At 51.5% G+C, this 18,075-nt stretch overlaps 1 protein-coding gene across 1 annotated transcript in view; it reads right to left on the bottom strand.

Annotated features, from left to right (window-relative positions):
* Positions 1 to 131: 131 nt before the first annotated feature.
* Positions 132 to 18,075, bottom strand: part of Ubr4 (ubiquitin protein ligase E3 component n-recognin 4) — a gene marked incomplete in the record, with an annotated part of 113,505 nt that continues 95,561 nt past the window's right edge. Inside the window, 12 exon segments of the mRNA XM_055611124.1 lie at positions 132 to 519; positions 3,008 to 3,170; positions 3,821 to 3,911; positions 6,786 to 7,010; positions 9,164 to 9,358; positions 10,418 to 10,543; positions 10,940 to 11,082; positions 12,197 to 12,310; positions 13,157 to 13,375; positions 16,586 to 16,685; positions 16,989 to 17,162; positions 17,581 to 17,771. Coding sequence (XP_055467099.1) covers positions 455 to 519; positions 3,008 to 3,170; positions 3,821 to 3,911; positions 6,786 to 7,010; positions 9,164 to 9,358; positions 10,418 to 10,543; positions 10,940 to 11,082; positions 12,197 to 12,310; positions 13,157 to 13,375; positions 16,586 to 16,685; positions 16,989 to 17,162; positions 17,581 to 17,771 — 1,806 coding nt within the window.

The following is an 18,075-nucleotide window of genomic DNA, read 5'->3' as shown; positions in this document are numbered from 1 at the left end:
CTCTCTTGGCTAGGGACTAGAAAACCCCAGCCCCCCAACAGAACTCAAATCTGGCAGTTGTCCTGGTATGTCACCACAAGGCTGTGTGTTCAGTGGAAAGCCCTGGGCAAGCAGCAGCCAAACCCCCTTTCCAATGTGTACTAAGTCATTCATTTATTTCAAGATGTGCACACTCAAGCTGGCTGGGACGGCTCACAGCTCCTGGGTATGTATAGGTCCTTCAATGGCTTGGGCTACAGACAACTTCATAGCCAGCGCAGCACACACACACACACACACACGCGCGATTGAACAGGACGCCTACAAACCCCAAGCCACTCCGAGAAAATTGAGGGAGGAGAGGGGTGCTAATGCAGCATCCGTGGGGGAAATGAATGCACACGGAGGGACGAACAAGGGAGGAAGGGAAGCTAGCTTCAATCTCGTCACCACGATCTCATTTCTGTGGGGATGGTCAGGGGATCGAGTTCAACAGGTCCTTTAGGAAGCTCTCTGGATCGGTGATTTCTGACAGAAGACCTGGAAGGCAGAGACATGAGTGAGCATGAGTGCATACTCCCAAACACCACTGAGTCACAGACGCCTCATTCACGCACAGAACATACTGCGCCCAGCTTGCTCCAGTGCAACCGTTTGCTGGATTCCAGTGGTGTGGAGGTCACTATGTGACAAATACTCTGCTCCAGAAGGGGTGCAGCCAGAGACAATGTGGCAGAAGCCAGCTTAAGTTCCCCGAGTAGAGGATTTCAATCTGTCAATGGGCCACTGAAGGGACTGATCCCAAACTGGCCTCACAAACTCATTCTGTGGCTGAAGATCTCCTCTGAACTCCTGTGCTAACACGCCTAGTGCGTGTGGTGCTGGGGAGAGCCCAGTGCTTCACGTACACAAGGCAAGCAGTCCTGCCATTGAGCCACACTCCCCCAGCCTAGAGCGGCAACCTGTGTGTGAACATCATGTCTTTCTCCATTGCCCTCACCTTATTTTCTAAGTCACTTTCCTGTGAGCCAGCCTCAGCCTTTGCCATCATATTAAACTGACCAAAGAAAGGCACATGTCAATGGACTGGGAGAGCAGAGCAGGACAGAGGCCTGTGTGTCATTCTGGTGTCAACCCCACCATATTCCTGGCCTCCTAAGCAAGCTGCCAAAGTGCAGGGACTCCACTTCTTCAGCTTTCAGAGAGTGACAACAGGGATCCCTCCCTGCCTGCCACGGGGACTAACCAAGGCCTTCCGAGTGGAAGAATCCCATGCACCCCCTACACCACTTCTCTGGCCAGGCACCTGGCCTCATCAACAGCTCAGGAGACATGAAGCTCGGTTAAACACGAGCATCCAAGCAAGTCTCCTCCAAACATCTGCAGCAATGAAGGCGAAGTGGTCAGGCTGTTCCTCTCAACTCTGAAAGGAGTTTTGTTCTTAGCTCTGAGCAGGGCATGTCTACTCTTCTGGCAGTTTAAAGGTCTGAAGTAATGTGTAATTGCCTGGCCTCGAAAAGAGGCCTCTAGAGGCTGAGCGCTGCTAGGGCCTGTACAGGTGGCCAGGCCTGAAGGCAGGTTGAGTCCTCGGCCCTGCCCACCTCCCCTCACTAGCTCAGGCTTTCATGGTCACTTTGGCAGTCTCATGGGATGAGCACAGAGCTTGGCACTGAGGACACGGATAAGACAAGCTCTATACTCTTGGTCACGATTAAGTCTGAGGGAAAGGGTGAGCCTGCTGCCTAAACAGCTAGGTTGGGAAGACACAGGTAGAAAGAATAAGGAGCTATGAAGTAAGATACAGAGGTGAACAAGGAAGCCCGTGGCAGCTCAGACAGCAAGGCAGACCCAGAGATAGAGATCCCAGGGCTGAGATCCCACCCGGCCATGGTTAGGAGCCTGCAGAGCCCCAGGGCTGGGAAAGAGAAGAATGCATGCGGACAGGGTCCTAGACCTTTAGCAGGTCTCCTTCCCATATAGAAAGATAAGAGGGAATGTTAACAGCACAGTCATTTGGCAACAGGGCATGGGGGACTCGTCCCTTCATCTGTACACCGTCCTCACATTGAGCACCAGAAAGCTGAGAAGCAGGGAGTAAGCTGACAAGCAGGAGCTGGGAAGATCCGGTTACATCTGCTTTGGCGCAGCAGCCCTCCCTTTCTAAGACAGCGCCAGTGGAGGCTGGGATACAACAGAGCCTGGGACCCAAGAGGTGGAATCTGTAATGCTGGGTTGAGTTTCCCAGGCTTGCCTGAACCTAAGTCATGCCCTGTTTCTATCACTTTTCAGCTATGAAATCCAAAGAAGTTTTAGAGTATTTGCAACTGAGTGACCAATTTGTCCAAATAATTGGTTCGGAGAGGGAATGGACTGGAGGTCTTAGAGCTGTGGCTCAGATGTCACCCTATGTGTGCATGCTCAAAGGTGCTCCTTGCTGACTTGGCTCTCCACCTACTGCCCAGGCAGCTGCTGTGACACAAGGGAAGCCAGGAGCACCCGATCTCCTATTAATTCTCTGAGCTGTCACTAAAGTCAGAACCAGAAGGACCTTCCCACTTCTGCTCTACCCACATCCACCCATCCAACCTCCACAGTCTCCATTAACAACACAACAGAATGAGCCTAAGCAGAGAGCCCGGAACAGTGAGCTTGTGTACCAGTGGTGGAGCTGGGAGGCTGCAGGAACCACACCATCCGGCAGGGAAGTCTTACTGGTGCCTGATTTTTCTTTCTTTCTTTCTCTTTCTTCTTCTTCTTCTTTTTTTTTTTTTTTTTTTTTTTTGAGACAGGGTTTCTCTTTGTAGCCCTTGGCTGTCCTGAAACTCTCTATGTAGACCAGGCTGGTTTCAAACTCACAGAGATCCATCTGCCTCTAAAGGCAAGTGCCACCACTCCTGGCAGTGGGCCATTTGAATGAACACCTATCCTATGATTGGAGTGTGCACCTATTTCTTCTGCTCTGTGAAGATGAAGGCAATGGCCAGTTCCCAAGGCAGAGAATCCCTATAAGAGAAAACCGTTTACTGACCTGCTGCGTCGAGGAACTCTGAGAAGGTCTCCACTGGCATGAACTCCTCCTGGAAGGTTTTCAGGGCTTTGTCAGCAGCTTCGTAGATGGGCATGTCGTTGTGGCGGATGTACTCGGCCAGAGAGCAGGACCAGCCGCCCTCAGTGTTACTGGTGGGCACTTTCTACAAGAACCAGTGGGACACAGGGCCAAGTGAACAAGCGAATGCAGCTGGCTCTCCGCCTCCAGTCAGCCAGACCATCTCAGCCCTGTGGAGAGCCCACCCAACACGTACCAGGAAGCAAGGCGGCCCTATCTCCAGGGCCTACTAGCCTTAGTTACTCTCCCGAGGCCCTCTTTGTTTATGGAATGTTCTACATGAGCCCACAATTTCAACACAGGATGGCTCCGCACAGAAAACCCTGCATGATCTGACTGGACCACCCCACTCACGATCACAGGGCTCACCCTCCAAGCCGACCCTCCTAAGATGTGTGGGCCCAGCAGATAGGGGTCAGGATACCCTACTTTAAGTGGGGTCATGTACGGCAGACTGACACAGGGCAAAGTGTTACTCATGTCCATACCCAAGGACAAGAGTGGGAAGGCTGCCGGCGTGCTTAGGGCTTATTGCTTGGAGGGTGCAAACAAAGTGGCCTCAGCTGCCACCCACTGAAGTGTAGGTCTGAGCTAAGGGTGCTCACCTCTCCGCAAGTGGAGAGGTGAGGAGGGCAAAGCACCCAGAGCCAGTGAGGAGCTTTGGGATGTGGGTTCCGACAAGGATGCACACACCTCACAGCCCTTGGAACTGGTTGGGCCCTGAAGCTTCTTTACCTTAAACATGTTATAAATGAGATCGACGAGAGCCCAGAAGAGCAAGGAAGAACGGTAGGCAGAATAGTCCTTCACCGCCTTGTCTGTCAGCCTGAAAAAGTGGAGCAAAGCCCATTGTGAGGACCCTGAAGGACACGGGATAAAACAGAGACGGGATAAAACAGTTGGGGACTGAGGGTTCACCAATGCCTCCGAACATGGCCTGAGCAAAGAGAAGCTGTGGGCAGGGGATCTGGAAGCCTTGGCTCCCACGGCTGCTACACGAACTCTACCTGACAGTCTTAGCACTTTTCTAAAGTGGGGTGACACAAACAGGGAGTCATAGACACGGCACTCAAAAGCTCTAACTTAAGCCCAAGGATCCTGTGCTCCCCTGTACTTGGTCCCTCATCAGCTCCCAAGTGAAATGGCACCTAACAATGAAGAAGGAAAAATAAGGTTTTCACTCGGGCTTGACCTGCCACAAGGGGTAATCTACCAGACAGCCAAGTCAGCCAAGCATGTGCTTTGCAGAAAACCAGCAAGCTGGTAGAAAATCGGTGTTGGGCAACCGTGATGTCTAGAACTGCCCATGCAACCACCCAATAGCTCCCAAATCCTAGTGTAATCCCGGAGCCGCTCACACACCCCTTTGTCTCTAACAAGTGTCATTGGCTCCTCAGTGACTTGGCCTGGGCTTGAAGGCCAGCAAGTGCCTAGGAACACTGGGGGTGCCTCTGTCAAGGTTCACTGCCTGTGGTAGACACCCCCACACACTTGTGAGGGATGATGCCACTGGGCTCTGAAGGATCAGAATGGGCCAGCACACAGTGGGAGATGTCGTTCACGGCTGTGGAAAGTCAAGGCCAGATGAGCCCTTGTCATGACTTACGGTTATGTTCTTTCTACATCTCACAACACTCTGGTACACATCCTCTGACCAACAGGCAGCAGGGTGCTTAGCGTCAACTACTCATGTAGTTTAGGGCTTGCCTCCCATGAGAAAGGCCAGCCACAATTGCCGTCAGCAACTGTTTAACTCACAGAGTCAAGCCTGTTGCCATGTGCTACATGCAGCCTTTGTTACATTCTCTCTTGCCCACCAGCTTGGGAGGTGGGGGTGGCACAGGTGTCAACTGTACTGTAGGATGGCCTGAGGGGAAGGACAACTCTTCAGATATCAAGTAGCTGGAAGCCTAGTCAACTTCTAGGCTAAAATATCTGCTGAATCCATTTTGCTCAGTGTTAAACATGCAGAAGTCATTAACTTCTCTTGAGCTATAGTTTACACAAGCCCTCTGATGTGTGTGGTGTAGGAAATTGAACTTGGGCCCTCACACAGGCTAGGTAAGTGCTCCACCACTGAGCTGTATCCCCAGCCCTTTAAACTATAGTTTCGTGTATCTGCTACTGCCTCCTACCCTAGAACATACAGGACTTCAGACAGAAACTGCTGCCAGTGACATGAACCAACACCAGAATGAGAGACACCCTCTTATGCGCCCTTGGCTGAAAGGCCTCTCCTTCAAGAGTGTCCCAATCCTAGGCAAACCCTCAGCACCTTTTCTAATCTGCCTGGCAAGCAGCAGGCTCGGTGCCTGGATCAGAGCCGGGCTTGGCCCTCTCTGTGCCTGAGCAAGCATGAGTCTTGGGTGACCCTGCCCAGCTTTAATTATTTACAGCTAATTAGGAAAGGTGACTAAACGGCTACACAGAAAATGGCAATGCACAAATACAGCTCCAGCTGGATGTCCTAATTAAGCCATGACCAAATTGGCTTTTCCTCAACTGCTGGGACACTCTCAGCTGAAAGAACAGCTCTGGTGGGCTTAGACTCTACTGCTGTGGGAGCTTGCCTGATAGACGGCCATCCTGTGTGCCACAAATGCAAAAATCCTGCCTCACTTAGGAACTTCGGGGTCTGCAGACCAAACCTGACTTAAAGCAGCTGGTTAACTATTAACTCAAGGACTCCTGGGATGTCCTGGAAATAACATGTATGGAATGGCAGCAGGAATCTAACTCACTGCTTCCCACTTGGCCCAAACAGGCTTCTCTTGGCTGAATTCAACTAGACAGTAGAAACCTCGTCACCCTGGAGACAAGAAGTGCTAGAGCTAATGAAGACCCCAGGAGGACCAACTCAAGTAAGTGGCACTTACTGTCCCACGGGGCATGCCATCACCAGCCATGGAAGGGAGCCTCCTTTTGTGTAGAAATGATCCCTGAATCTAAGCTAACAAGTCCAGAGGGTACAGTAGGACTACACAGGAACACACGGCACTCACTGGCAGAAAGGAGCCACCAGGCCACATGCTGCAGTGCCACTCCCCAGGGTAGGCAGGGACTATTAAGGGTCCCCATCAGCACAAGCACTGGATACACCTATTCTGTGTGCTGTGAGTACCGGGGTACTGGCAAGAAGCTTGGGAGGAAGGTGCTGATTTCAGTTGCATATGGCTCTTTAAGATAACCCTCATCTGACCCAAACTGCAATGCACTGTCAAGCACATGATTGCAGAGGGTCTAGAAGGCCTGAGCAATGTGGGGCAGATGGGACAGAAAAAAAGGAGAAGGACAAGCTTTTAGTCATTGGAAAAGAAATCCCCAGCAACAGCCACACTGAAACTTCCCTAGTTTACACCAAAACCAGCAAGTGCCAGAAAGTCTGGCTCCCGGCTTAGCCTTGCTGGTCTTAATGCCTCACCAGCCATATCCCCCTAGGCATGGCTGTCTTCCTCTCTGAATTTTTGACAAACTGAAACTCTGGTTCACCTTTTTAGGCTGATTCACCTTTATAGAGCCCCAAAGGTGCTCAAGCAACTGTCAAGCACCAGCCTAGACACTTAGGGTGACAGACTGGATGGAGCCAGAGTTAACAGCCAAGTCTGAAGAGCACTCCTTCAACAGGCACATGTGACCGAGACAGCCAGGACACACACCAGGAGGACACTGACCGTGGCAGCTTCTCAAAGCAAGTACTGACCTGGTGGCTCCTCCAGGAGCCACTGCCCGGGCATGCGAGGCCACCAGCAGCCTGCGCAGGATCTCCACACGAGTGGCTCTCCACTGCTCGGGGGGAAGGACGTGCAGGGCTAGGATGGTGAAGTAGTGGGGCCCGTCTACATCAAAGGCGCTCTCTACCCACTTCTCTTTGGGCTGCTCGAGGAAGCCTTGGAGGTTCTTCTCCTCCCGGGACGTTGCTCGGGTTCTGGAAGAAAAGAATTCTGATGACATTGGGAAGGAACAGGGCCAACCAGGATGGCAGTGGGCAAGCTTTTGAGCGTGCTGAACTTCTTCTCACCTCCTTCCTCTCCAACAGTCCAAGCCTTCTGCCTTATCATGTCCACAACTGTGTCACCTTAACACAATCCCCAACACTTACTGGCTCTTGGGCACGGTATGGTTACCAACTATCCAATGTACACTTGCCCTAATTTCTCTAGAAGCCCAGGGAAGAGAGGTGACTTGCCAAAGTCACTGTGCCAGGAAGCAATCGAGCTGAAGAGTGGGTTCTCCGACACAGTCCACAGAACACCTTCTCCATGCACCTTTACAATGCTGATGTGGTCTGCCCTGGTACCCAGGCTCCTTGTTTGGGCTGTTTGCTCATGAATTATCCTCCCTTCCCATCACCAGCACTTTCTTTCTGGTGAGCAGCTGCTGCTTGCCTGAACTGGGTGCTGATGACCACAGCACACTGTCTGCCAGGCTGCCCGTGGATCACCTTACATAACCCACATAAGAACCTGGTGAGCTAAGAACCACCTGCCCCAACTGTACAGGAGGATCAAGAGACAGTACTGGGAACTAAGCACAATGCCAAGCAAAGAACACTAGATTGAGGCCCCTGGCCTGGTTCTAGAATCTGTCATCAACTCTACTCCTTTCTTATGGTAAAGTCTTGCCAATGGCCAGGACCCACCAAGAGGCCAAGAATCTCAAGCAGTGTCCCTATCACCTATTGGTGAGAAGACAAAACAACAACACAGAGAAACCTGATGTCCAGCCTGCAGGTAGTATGGCCATAGTCACGGGCTATCAGGACACAGGAGGATGGTGCAAAAAACCTTTTGTTTCCTTTGCCCCTGCAAAATGGGCATGCTAAGACTCAGTTGGACCCTAACTATATCTCAGGCTTGGGTTTGCTCAAGCAACAAACTTGCTTTTGTGGGTAAATGTCTCAGCAGAGGTCCAAGTACGTTATGACCAAGCTCATGCCATTGCCCAGTGGCTAACAAAGGAAGCCGCCTGTGGCTGAGGAGGCTCAGGGTCAGCCTGCCTGCCAAAGGTAACTACAACAGAGCTGATACCTGAAGTCACTAGTTCCACCTGCCAGGGTCAATCCTGGGAAGTGTTTTCCTTACCATGTCTCTGCCTGAGCAGTCCACTCTAGCTCATGGCTGCCGAGACATGTCTCTGCAAAACCCAAAGCCTTTGTCAGGGCCCCAAGAACACTGACAATTAGCACTGCTGGGGCCTGCAGGAGGGTCCAGACAGTAGAAGGCTGTGCTGTTGGCAGCGCCAGGTGTCTTTTCTGACAGCCAGGGCGTTTGGTGGATGATGTCATGTGCTATACCAAGCCCTGCCCTGCTTTAACAATGAGCCTGCAGTCTCAAGGTCAGACTGCATCTCACAAGGAAAACGGAGGAAGGGAAAACAAACTGCTGACAGGGAAAGGGCAAGAGATGACTACCTTGGTACCACAACAGCATGGTAGCTGTGTGGGTGGGCTATGCCCAGTCTTCCCATAGTGGTAGCTCAGCCCACTGAGCTATGGATCTCAGGGAAAGGGTCTGCAGGTCTGCACCCAGTCAAAAAACCTCCAAGAGTGCACACACAGAAGTATCTTAACTTGCTGCTAAGCCTGGCCGAGAATGGGAGGGCTTCTGCCCCTCAGAGGCCTCTTTGAAGCCATTTCCAGCCCCATGGACACAAACTGCTATTTCTTCCTGGCCGCATTGCTGTTCAATTGCTTTTCCAACATACAACACCCCTCTCCTCCTTGCCAGAAGCAGTCCTGACTGAGAAAGCCAGCTCCACTCATGCAGCAACCTCAGGCCCACCAAGGCCTGCAGCTCTACCAGCTACGCGCCCTGACTAAGTACATGATGGGAAAGTGGAAGCACCAGCTTCTCCCTTCCTGTTTCTTCTGAAGGCCACCCCAAGACTAGAGCCCCCAAGTGTCCACAGTGGGGATGGGACAGCTTTGGGAAGGAAGTCACCCTCACTGCTGTGTTCTGTGCAACTCTTGGAACTGTGGATTAACAGCCCCCCACCCCTCAGTGAAGGCTGAGGGATCTAGCTAAGCAGAGAGGTGCAGGGAGTGTCAGCCAAGGAGTGTCCGGGGCGCGCGGTACTGACGTGTTCAGGACGTAAAGCACGGTGTGAATGATGTAGGGGATCAGGTGGATGTTGCTCTCGCGGCCGCCCCCACCGGTGTCTGCGCTGAATGACTGCTCCATGGCGAAGCGCAGGAAGAGCAGCTTGATGTCATGGATGTTGAGCTGGTACGTGGGCTCCCGCTGGCCCGTGCACTCCTGGAGGTAAGTGTTGTGCCTAGGATGAAGCAGAGCCCACATGACTCATGGTCAGAGCTGCAATGGAGTGAAGAGCACTTTTGGACATTCCCACCTGCTAACTGCAGAGGTCAAGTCAGGGCTATCAGGAGGACGGACCCCAGAACATGGCTGCTCTCAATACGGGAAAGATGCTCTCAATGTGGCAGAGACTACCACTTTGGGGGCTCATTTCTTAACTGGCCAATGTCATGGCCACAGGTGATGACACACTTTGGAGATCTGTGGAACTCACTCATTCTGGTGACAAGGTGATTTAGCCTTAATGATCTCTATATTCTCCAATAGGTTGGTATTTCGTTTTTCCTTTCTGAATCAACATACAATCGGCTCTGCCTCTTATTAACTGGATGGCAGCCCTAGGTAAACGACTCTACGTGCCCTTCATTATTCACGGTGCAGCCCTGACACACGGTACACAGCTGAGTATGCTATCCACCACCATACTGTCATCATTACCACCAGGTGTCTGGTGGAAGTAACAAGCACCTTATACCCCTGGGCTTTAAAGCAGACTCCACAAGGCCTCCCAAACAGAGGACCCCAGAGAAGCTGTTGGGAACAGCCAGTATACAGGAACAGAGAGGCCTTAGAAGGAACACCCCTCCACCCCCCACCCTGCTTTCCTAATTTAAACGCCAGAGCCATATACCATAGAAGGGAACTCTTGGAAATTCTGACCCTAAGGACTAAGTCAGAGGTCCAGGAGGAGAGCTAATGGGAAATTTTACATGGTAACCAAGAAACTGAGGGTTCTGGTAGTCAGCCCTATCTGCTCAGAAAGCTCAGAACAGCTCTGTGGTCAGCAAGCACAGAGAAGCATGGATGCCCAGCGATGTGTCCAGGAGATGGCAGGAGATGCCCAGTGATGTGTCAGGGGCCGGCTGAGCTGATTTCTTCCCACCTCCTGGAAACTGCACCCCGTTTCTGCTATGAAAACACTAAAAAAAACCCCAAAAAAACAAAACAAAACAAAAAAAAAAACCAAAAAACCAACAAACAACAACAACAACAAAAAAAAAAACCACTCAACACTCACCTTGCTAAACACGTGGCAAAGGCTGATTCAGGGACGTGGGGACCCCAGACTGGAAGAAGCCCATTGCACTTTGTGTTGGCATTCTGCAGGGCAGCACTCTCCCACTCTTCCCGGCCTCTAGCCAACCTGGATGGGGACAGGGAGGAGATCGGGGACAAGTAACTGCTGGGATTAACCTGGTAATAAGGTAGCTGGGTGCTGAGGGCTTGCTAACACCAGCCCTGGCCCCAGGGAAAGAACGAGCTATTTGTATGTAAGCTCCATAGGTAAGTGCTTCATTAATTGAGGCAAACAGGACTGCTTCCAAGGGCCTTTCCCAAGGCCAAACATCCAAAGCCACACATGTTTTCTCATATGGCAAGAACAGTTCGTGGACCTCTGTGGGCTAAGGCAAATGCCCTACTCCCTGGAGATCAGAAAAGTAGGCTTGAAGCCCTAGAGCCAGTAACCTCAGCCCACCAGCCCAGGCCCTGAGCCAAAAGCCCACTTATCTGAAGCCACTCTGCAAGAGCCAAAGCCTACCTGACGGCAGCCAGGTGACAGTCGTAGTGCACAATGTTGAAATGGGAAACAGTGCTGTAGCCCTGCTGTTTCCGGGGCTTGTTCTCCATCTCCTCCAAGGCTACCCGCTTGGTGAAGGTGTAAATACCTAAGACCTTCGTGGGCTGCAAGGATAACACAGAAAGGAGAGGTGAGGAGAAATTCCCCGCCAGGCGATGCAGGGAGCCAACAAGACATGGAGAACCAAGTGCCCCCGTCAGATGGGTTTCAGACGGGAAAGCGGTCACTCTGGTGTGAGTGTCCTTTGCTATCACATGGGGCTCAATTCCTTGGGGCAGCACTAAGAGGAGCTGGGACATCTAAGAGGTGATTAGGTCATGAGAGCTCCACTGTGGGCTTAACAGAGATCCAGCAGATCCCAACATTCCACTCTTGAACGTCCAGAACCCATGATGTAACTACATCTGTGTGTATCTGTGTGCACCCAATGCACATGTGGCTCTATGAATGGAAGCTACGGCCTTGTTCATGAGAGGCAAGCGCCCCTACCACTGAACTACACTCCCAGCTCCAAACTTCTATCCTTCATGCATTACTCAGTGTCAGAGAGGGCAGACACCTAAGCCTAGGCCATCCTGTCTGTGCTGTATCTATCTAGATGGGAAGTGCACAGTGTCTCCACAGCTACTTGCTTCTCAAAGCTGCTGGGCTACTCTGTCAACCAGGACACTTGTCCTTCTGCAGCCTAGGGACAAAGCTGGGCTAAAGAGGAAGAAGGCCCTCCTGGGACTGCCAGGAAGCAAACAGGCTACCTCCCCACTGCTCCTTCCAGGTGTCACCTCATTAGGAACACTTAGAAAGTGGGGCTCAAGTCACTCACAGTCGTCCTGAACAGAAGTAGAGTGCCCAGGCCTGGGGTCAACAGAACCTCAGCTGGGATTCTAGCTTTGCCACGTGCCCTCGGCATATTACCTATGAACTGGGGCCTTTAACAGTGGTAAAGACGCAACTCCCCTGTTTACAAATAAACTCCGCCCAATGCTCTAGCATTGACAGAGGATGCCAAAAGATGGTCTCTCCAGGTGCCAATGATGCACATGCTGAGATCAGTTCGCTTTCCTGCCTACAAGGCCACCAGCAGGCCCTTATGTCAGTCTTCCAAAGCACGAGCCTGTGTCAGTACAAAGCGGCTTACAGGAGAGAGGCCTGTCTCGACACGGACCCAAGCTATGCTAACAGAGCCTGAGCATGTGCAGTGCCACTGCCCAGCAGCTGTACCTGGAACTTGTACCCCTCCCTGCAGATGCAGCACGTGAGGCCCGGCTCCTCGATCAGCTCTTCCATCTGCTTCAGGAGTGCAGTCTTGGTCACCACCTGGCCCTTTTCGTTTGTCTAGAGGGGAAACACAGGCAGCATGTCATAAGAGTTCCCATATGCCCTCTCACCCTGGCTTGGGGTGGCCACACACAGACATAAAAGAATGCTGTGTGGAGAGGAGCGCCCTTCTGCTGAGCTGAGAGGTGGAACTGAGGCCACGTTGGGTTAGACAAGTGGCAAGTGCTCTATCATGAAGCCACACGCCTGCCCCTTCCACTGCCTTCTATTGAGGGAAAGCCCTGGATCCGTTCGGGAGCCAGCAGAGCAGAGGAAATCATGCAATGGGAAGCTGGCATGCCTCCATAGTGCCACTTGTTACCAAGAACGCCCCCTCACTCTGTGCCAGCAACACTACATCTCAGCGGCCAAGGGCTGCTGTGTCCTGATCATTTACTGTTCCCAACAAATGTCAAACTGCTGACACACACGAGTTTGCTTGTTAAGACAAGGCTCTTCCAGGGCCACCATTTCCTCCACAGCAAGACAACGGAGCCCTGTGTGTTGATCAGACCCTGTTCAAAGTCCCACACAGCACCTAGGTGCTGTGGCCAATATGCTTCACTTTTTTTTATCTGGAAATAGGTATAACGATGTCAAGCCACTGGGTCACTGAGGTTTAAATACATCTTATCCGTGAGGTGCTTGCAGTGTTTGGCATGCAGCAAATCCTGGATATGGAGTAGCCAGTACCTCCATTTTTACTGCCTACATGAACGTTCTGGGTCACTTCCCCCGAGTGGCCCCCTCTTGGTATAGCAGCAGCCACCTTAGAGTATCAGCACTGGTAATTCCTGTATCTTCCTCTGAACAGTCCTCACACCGCCAAGACCAGCACTAGTCTGCCTGTGGTGGCGCCTTTACCGTCATGCCTAGCGTTCCCAGTGCCTTCTGCCTCATGGCCATGGCCATGCGCTTCTTCTCTGCACGGGTCTCTCTGCGGGCCGCGTCAATCTTCTTGTTCACATCAGGGTGTTCTCGCAGGGCCTCCAGCAGGTTCTCAGCCAGGGTCCCAATGCCCTCGTCACTGGATACCTGCTCTAGTTTATGCAGGTTTGTGATGGAGTCTGTTCCAATCAGAACCTAAGAAAAGAGAACTAGTGAGATGTATGTTATGGAATTATGGAGGTAGCCTTCCACTGAGGCTCAGTCAAAGCCTTTGACCATCAGCCAGTGTGCACAACCTATCAACTGTGGAGGGAGCCTGCCACCCAGGCCCAGTCAATACTTTAACATCAGCCCAAGTGCACAAGTTTGTGTCACTGGCTTCATAGCAGTCAGAGCCTGAAATTCTGCACTGCAGAAGACACAACTGGGATGCATGGCTTTGCCAGCGACCTCTAACGAGTTACTCCACTCACTAGCTCTAGTATCCCCACATGTAAAATGGGGATAATGTCAAGGCAGCAGTAAGGATGGAAAGTGAGGCAGCACTGAAGCACCCAGCAGGGACTGTGTGGGCACCCCTGGGCAGAAGCCCTGAATTCTTAGCAATGCCCCAAGTTGTGCGTATGGGCATCTAGAGCCATCAAACCTGGTGGCTGCTCTCCCATCCTACAAGACACTAGAGGCAAAACTACAGCATGTGGGAGTGGAGGTGATGAACAGCTACATAGCTTTATCAACCCTGTCCTTGCCAAGGCCAGCTCTATAGACTGTGGCACCATGCGATGGGAGCTGGGGCAGGTGCAGTTGAGAAAGGCCTCCAGGTCAGCTCAGTGGTCGTCTCCCAGCCTCACTGAAAGCCACACCTGCCACCACAAGTTAGTGGTGTATGTGTGGTGTATGTGTGGTGAAACACTGTATGTGTGGTGAAACACTGAAGACAACAGAGTCAACTTGAGAGGTGAAAGCTTAAGTGATCTGCTTGCCTCAGATCACTCACTAACTCGTAAATCCACCCTCACTGTAGGAACTGCAAACCCACACCCTCAGCAAAACTGCATGTTATCTCATGCCTCCTGTTCCGAAATGCTGAGTGAGCCCGAGTTTAAGACCTAGCAAACTTTTCCACAGGCACTCACACCCCAAACTCAACACCCTAAGTATTTACTGTGAGCGTGCATGTGCATACACGGAGAAACATGTGTCAAGTAGGAGTAGGGAAATCACCAAGACCTTGTCCACATGAAGCTCACACACAAACAGGAAGGGCAGCAGACACGTGCAGAGCCTGTTTGCCGGCCTCTTCTCTGTACCTTCAGCCTCTTCCAGCTCCTCTGTTGGCACTGCCATTCCCTCATCGCTCAACCAAAGGACAGGACAGAGCTCTAAAGTTACCAAGCCCTTTCTCCCTCTGCAGCCACTGGCCAATCATTTCCCCAAATGACAAAAGCCCAGCACCCATCCACCATCATCTAACTTATTTTTTTTTAAATATTTATTTATTATGTATACAGTGTTCTGCCTGCATGTGTGCCTGCATACCAGAAGAGGGCACCAGATCTCATTGTAGATGGTTGTGAGCTACCATGTGGTAGCTGGGAATTGAACTCAGGACCTTTGGAAGAGCAGCCAGTGCTCTTAACCTCTGAGCCATCTCTCCAGCCCCCCAGTCTAACTTCTTGTTAGCACTCGTGGCACTGTCCTTGGGGGAAGATCCACACTCCTATACTGAGTATGGTAGTCCACGCCAGTAGTTAGAACACGCAGGAATCGAGGCAGAAGAACTGCTGGGAGTTTGAGGCTAGCCTGGACTTCATGGGGAAGACTTGGCCAGCTGGGGCTGCACACTAAGATGTGTGAATGGTCATCACATATTGCCCTTGGCCACATCATAGCCCTGTTCCTTGGTTTTTCCTATGCAGAAAAACAGCTGATACAAGGAAGTGGAAACAACGTATCAACTGTGGCTGTCTACCGACTGAGCCAGAAGTCGAGAACAACAGAGATTTGGGTAAGACCTTCACTGTACCACTGCACTTTGGGGGGGGGGGGGGGGGGGGGGGGGGGCAGGGAGTTACAGAACAGGCTGCCAAATGAGAACACAGACCTATATTCAATATGGAACATAAGAGCAAAACAACTGTAGGGACTCTCAAAACACAGCACTACATGGTACACCACCCACCTAGAAATGGAAGACAGAGACAAAGCCCAGGAAAAGCTGGGCAGCTTCATGAACTGCAAGTGAAAGCTACAACCAGGCACCACCACAGCATGGCTGGGTAAGAAGAGTCAGCAAGGGTGGCAAAAACGAGAGAACTGGGCTACTCACTTGCTGCCTGAAGTGTAAAGCGGGTCTGCAGCTTCTTTTTACAACTGGTGTGATATGTCACTGTGAGTGCAGGCACATGTGGAAGGCAGAAATAACTGTGGGTTCTCTCCCTCCACCCTTGTGTGGATTCTGGACTCTAACTCAGAAGGTCAGGGGTCATGGTAAGTGTTTTCACTACTTACTGCGTCACCTTGCTGACCTGGTAGCTTCCTACAAACTAAGCATCAAGCACTACCCCAGCAGCTATAGACTTAGGCACTTACCCCAGAAAATGAAACAGTCAAACAAAGCCTGCACCCGAGTATCACAGCAGCTTGGTAAGTAATGCCCAGCGGAAAGTGACTAGTTGTCCTTTAACAGATGGACAGGTACAAACTGGGATGTCCCTACAGTAGGACACTACTCAGCAATAAAAAGGACATAAAACATGCACAACGACCTCAGAAGGATCTTCAGATAACCCTGCTGAACAGAAAGGGCCAACCCCAAAGGTTATACATTCCTTGTGTCCACTTTTGTGACAGTATAGAAATGGAGAGCTCAGCAGGACTCTGAGGGATCAGCACAGAGCAGTAGGGACACTATGTAAGGGCAGAAGAGGTCACTGCTGATTGGAATATATGCTATAGTTGCTATATCCAGGGAATGACTACCCAGGATCCATCACTATCTAAAATCAGGTGGAAAGAACCTTGCAGCCCATGTCTTCTGTGTGGGGTGGGTAAGGATCTGAGAGGTTGCCCACAGTGCTGAGAGGTCAGGAGCGGGCTACAAAGTTGTCAGCTACTCGGGGCAGAACAGGAAATGGTGGTGATGGCGTTTCAAACATTCCAATAACTGAATGAGCCAGCAATCAGAACTGTCACCCATTCTCACTAAATCAACTGCTGCAGGCCGAGCCCTGCTTAAGACACTGTGGAACTCACCATCACACACACAGAGAACTAGATGCACCTCAAGTGCCAGGATAAGGCACACTTTGGGTGACTTGCTGGTTCTACACAAAGACGTTCATGATCTCTCCTGTTACCCATCCTGCGTATGGAGGACGGTCCACAGGCACGCTGGTCACTCACCTGGGTGGCAGGGTGCTGCATGGCCAGTCCCCGAAGAAGCCTCAAAATAAATGGCAAAGCAGGGCGAGACAAAAACTTTTTCCAAATGTCAGCATCCAAACTGCAAAACAGACAAGGGCACATCAGCACCCAGGAAATGGTGCCGGGAACCTGCTGATGACTCCGGTTTGTTTGAACAAGATCCTTCAAGAATGTAATGAGGAGTCACTAAGGGCAAACCTAGCTCAGAAGGCAGATAAAAACAGAAGCAGAAAAGTCCCAGAATTCTACAGTGGCTGAGCGGTCACTGGACACATCCCTGAAGGGGAGGGGACACAGATCACAGAGGAAGCACCACGCCAAGATGTTGAGAAAAACGGCAACATGTGAGCAGGGGCACAATGCCCCAGAGAGGGCGTCTTACTTCTTGGCACTGGGGATATGCTTTTTCATGTAGTCCAGGGCACTCTGGGTGATTCCCTTCTGAAGGATGAGATCTTTCAGCTGGTGTCCGTTGCTGTTGTTCTTGATACCAGCAGCAATTTTGCAGAAACAATCCAGGAAGACTTTGTCATCCCCACTGTGGTCTTCATCGTACCTAGGAGAACACAAAAAGCCTCAGCATGAAGACAGAGCTAATGTCACTGTTGGTTCTTGGTTAACAACCAGATGAACCACCTATAGGATCCACTCTAAACTCGGACAGGGAAAGGAGACCCTCAGACCAGACCTTGCCTGCCCTGTGCCCAGACAGATGCTCTTTTACATCTTCAGGCTTTTGTAAATGTGGCTCCCTGCACCCTGTCAGGCCCTTTCCCATCTCTGCCCAGGCAGCTACTGCTTTACTACACTGATTGGTGACTGCCTCTTCACTAGACACAGCCCCTTAAATGCTGGATCACAGACACGTAACACTCAATAAAACCCCAGGCGGCTCTGCTCAGCCTCACGAAGCTAGCTTGGGATTTCATGGGCACTACCCCCAAGACTCACTGTACCAAACTCCAGGCTCGTACTTATCGAAGCTGCAGTATGGCTTGAACCGCTCCACCAGGATCTGCATCTTCTCCAGCTCTCCGAAGGACAGGTACGGGATGATGCGCAACAGGCCCTGTAGCACACTAGGGTTGGAGCGAACGAAGGTGCTGTTGATCTGGTCTAAGAGCATCACCAGTTGATCCTTGTCACCTGTGAGGAGGAGGTTGCCCTGCAACAGAAGAGGGCGGAAGTCAAGACAGTGGCTACAGCTAAGAACTGACCCCCCAAAGGCCAGCCACTCCCACCAGACAGAACTGTTCCTCAGTGCTTGCTGGAGAACACTGAACACCCTGGGTTCCCTTGATGAGCTTTCAAGTTGCTGTGATGATTCTCAAGTAGCCAAACTACACCAGTGCAACAACCCACCTCCCCAGCAGAATGGAGACTGCTATACAGTCTTGGGGGCACAGGCCTGTCCAAATCATCAACCCCAGAGGCAAGAAGTTCTAGGTGCTGACAGGAGAGACTATGTG

This window comes from Psammomys obesus, unplaced genomic scaffold (assembly GCF_907164565.1).
Source record: "Psammomys obesus unplaced genomic scaffold, mPsaObe1.curated_primary_1811, whole genome shotgun sequence".
Lineage (NCBI taxonomy): Eukaryota > Metazoa > Chordata > Mammalia > Rodentia > Muridae > Psammomys > Psammomys obesus.
This window is presented reverse-complemented; position numbering and strand designations above follow the sequence as displayed.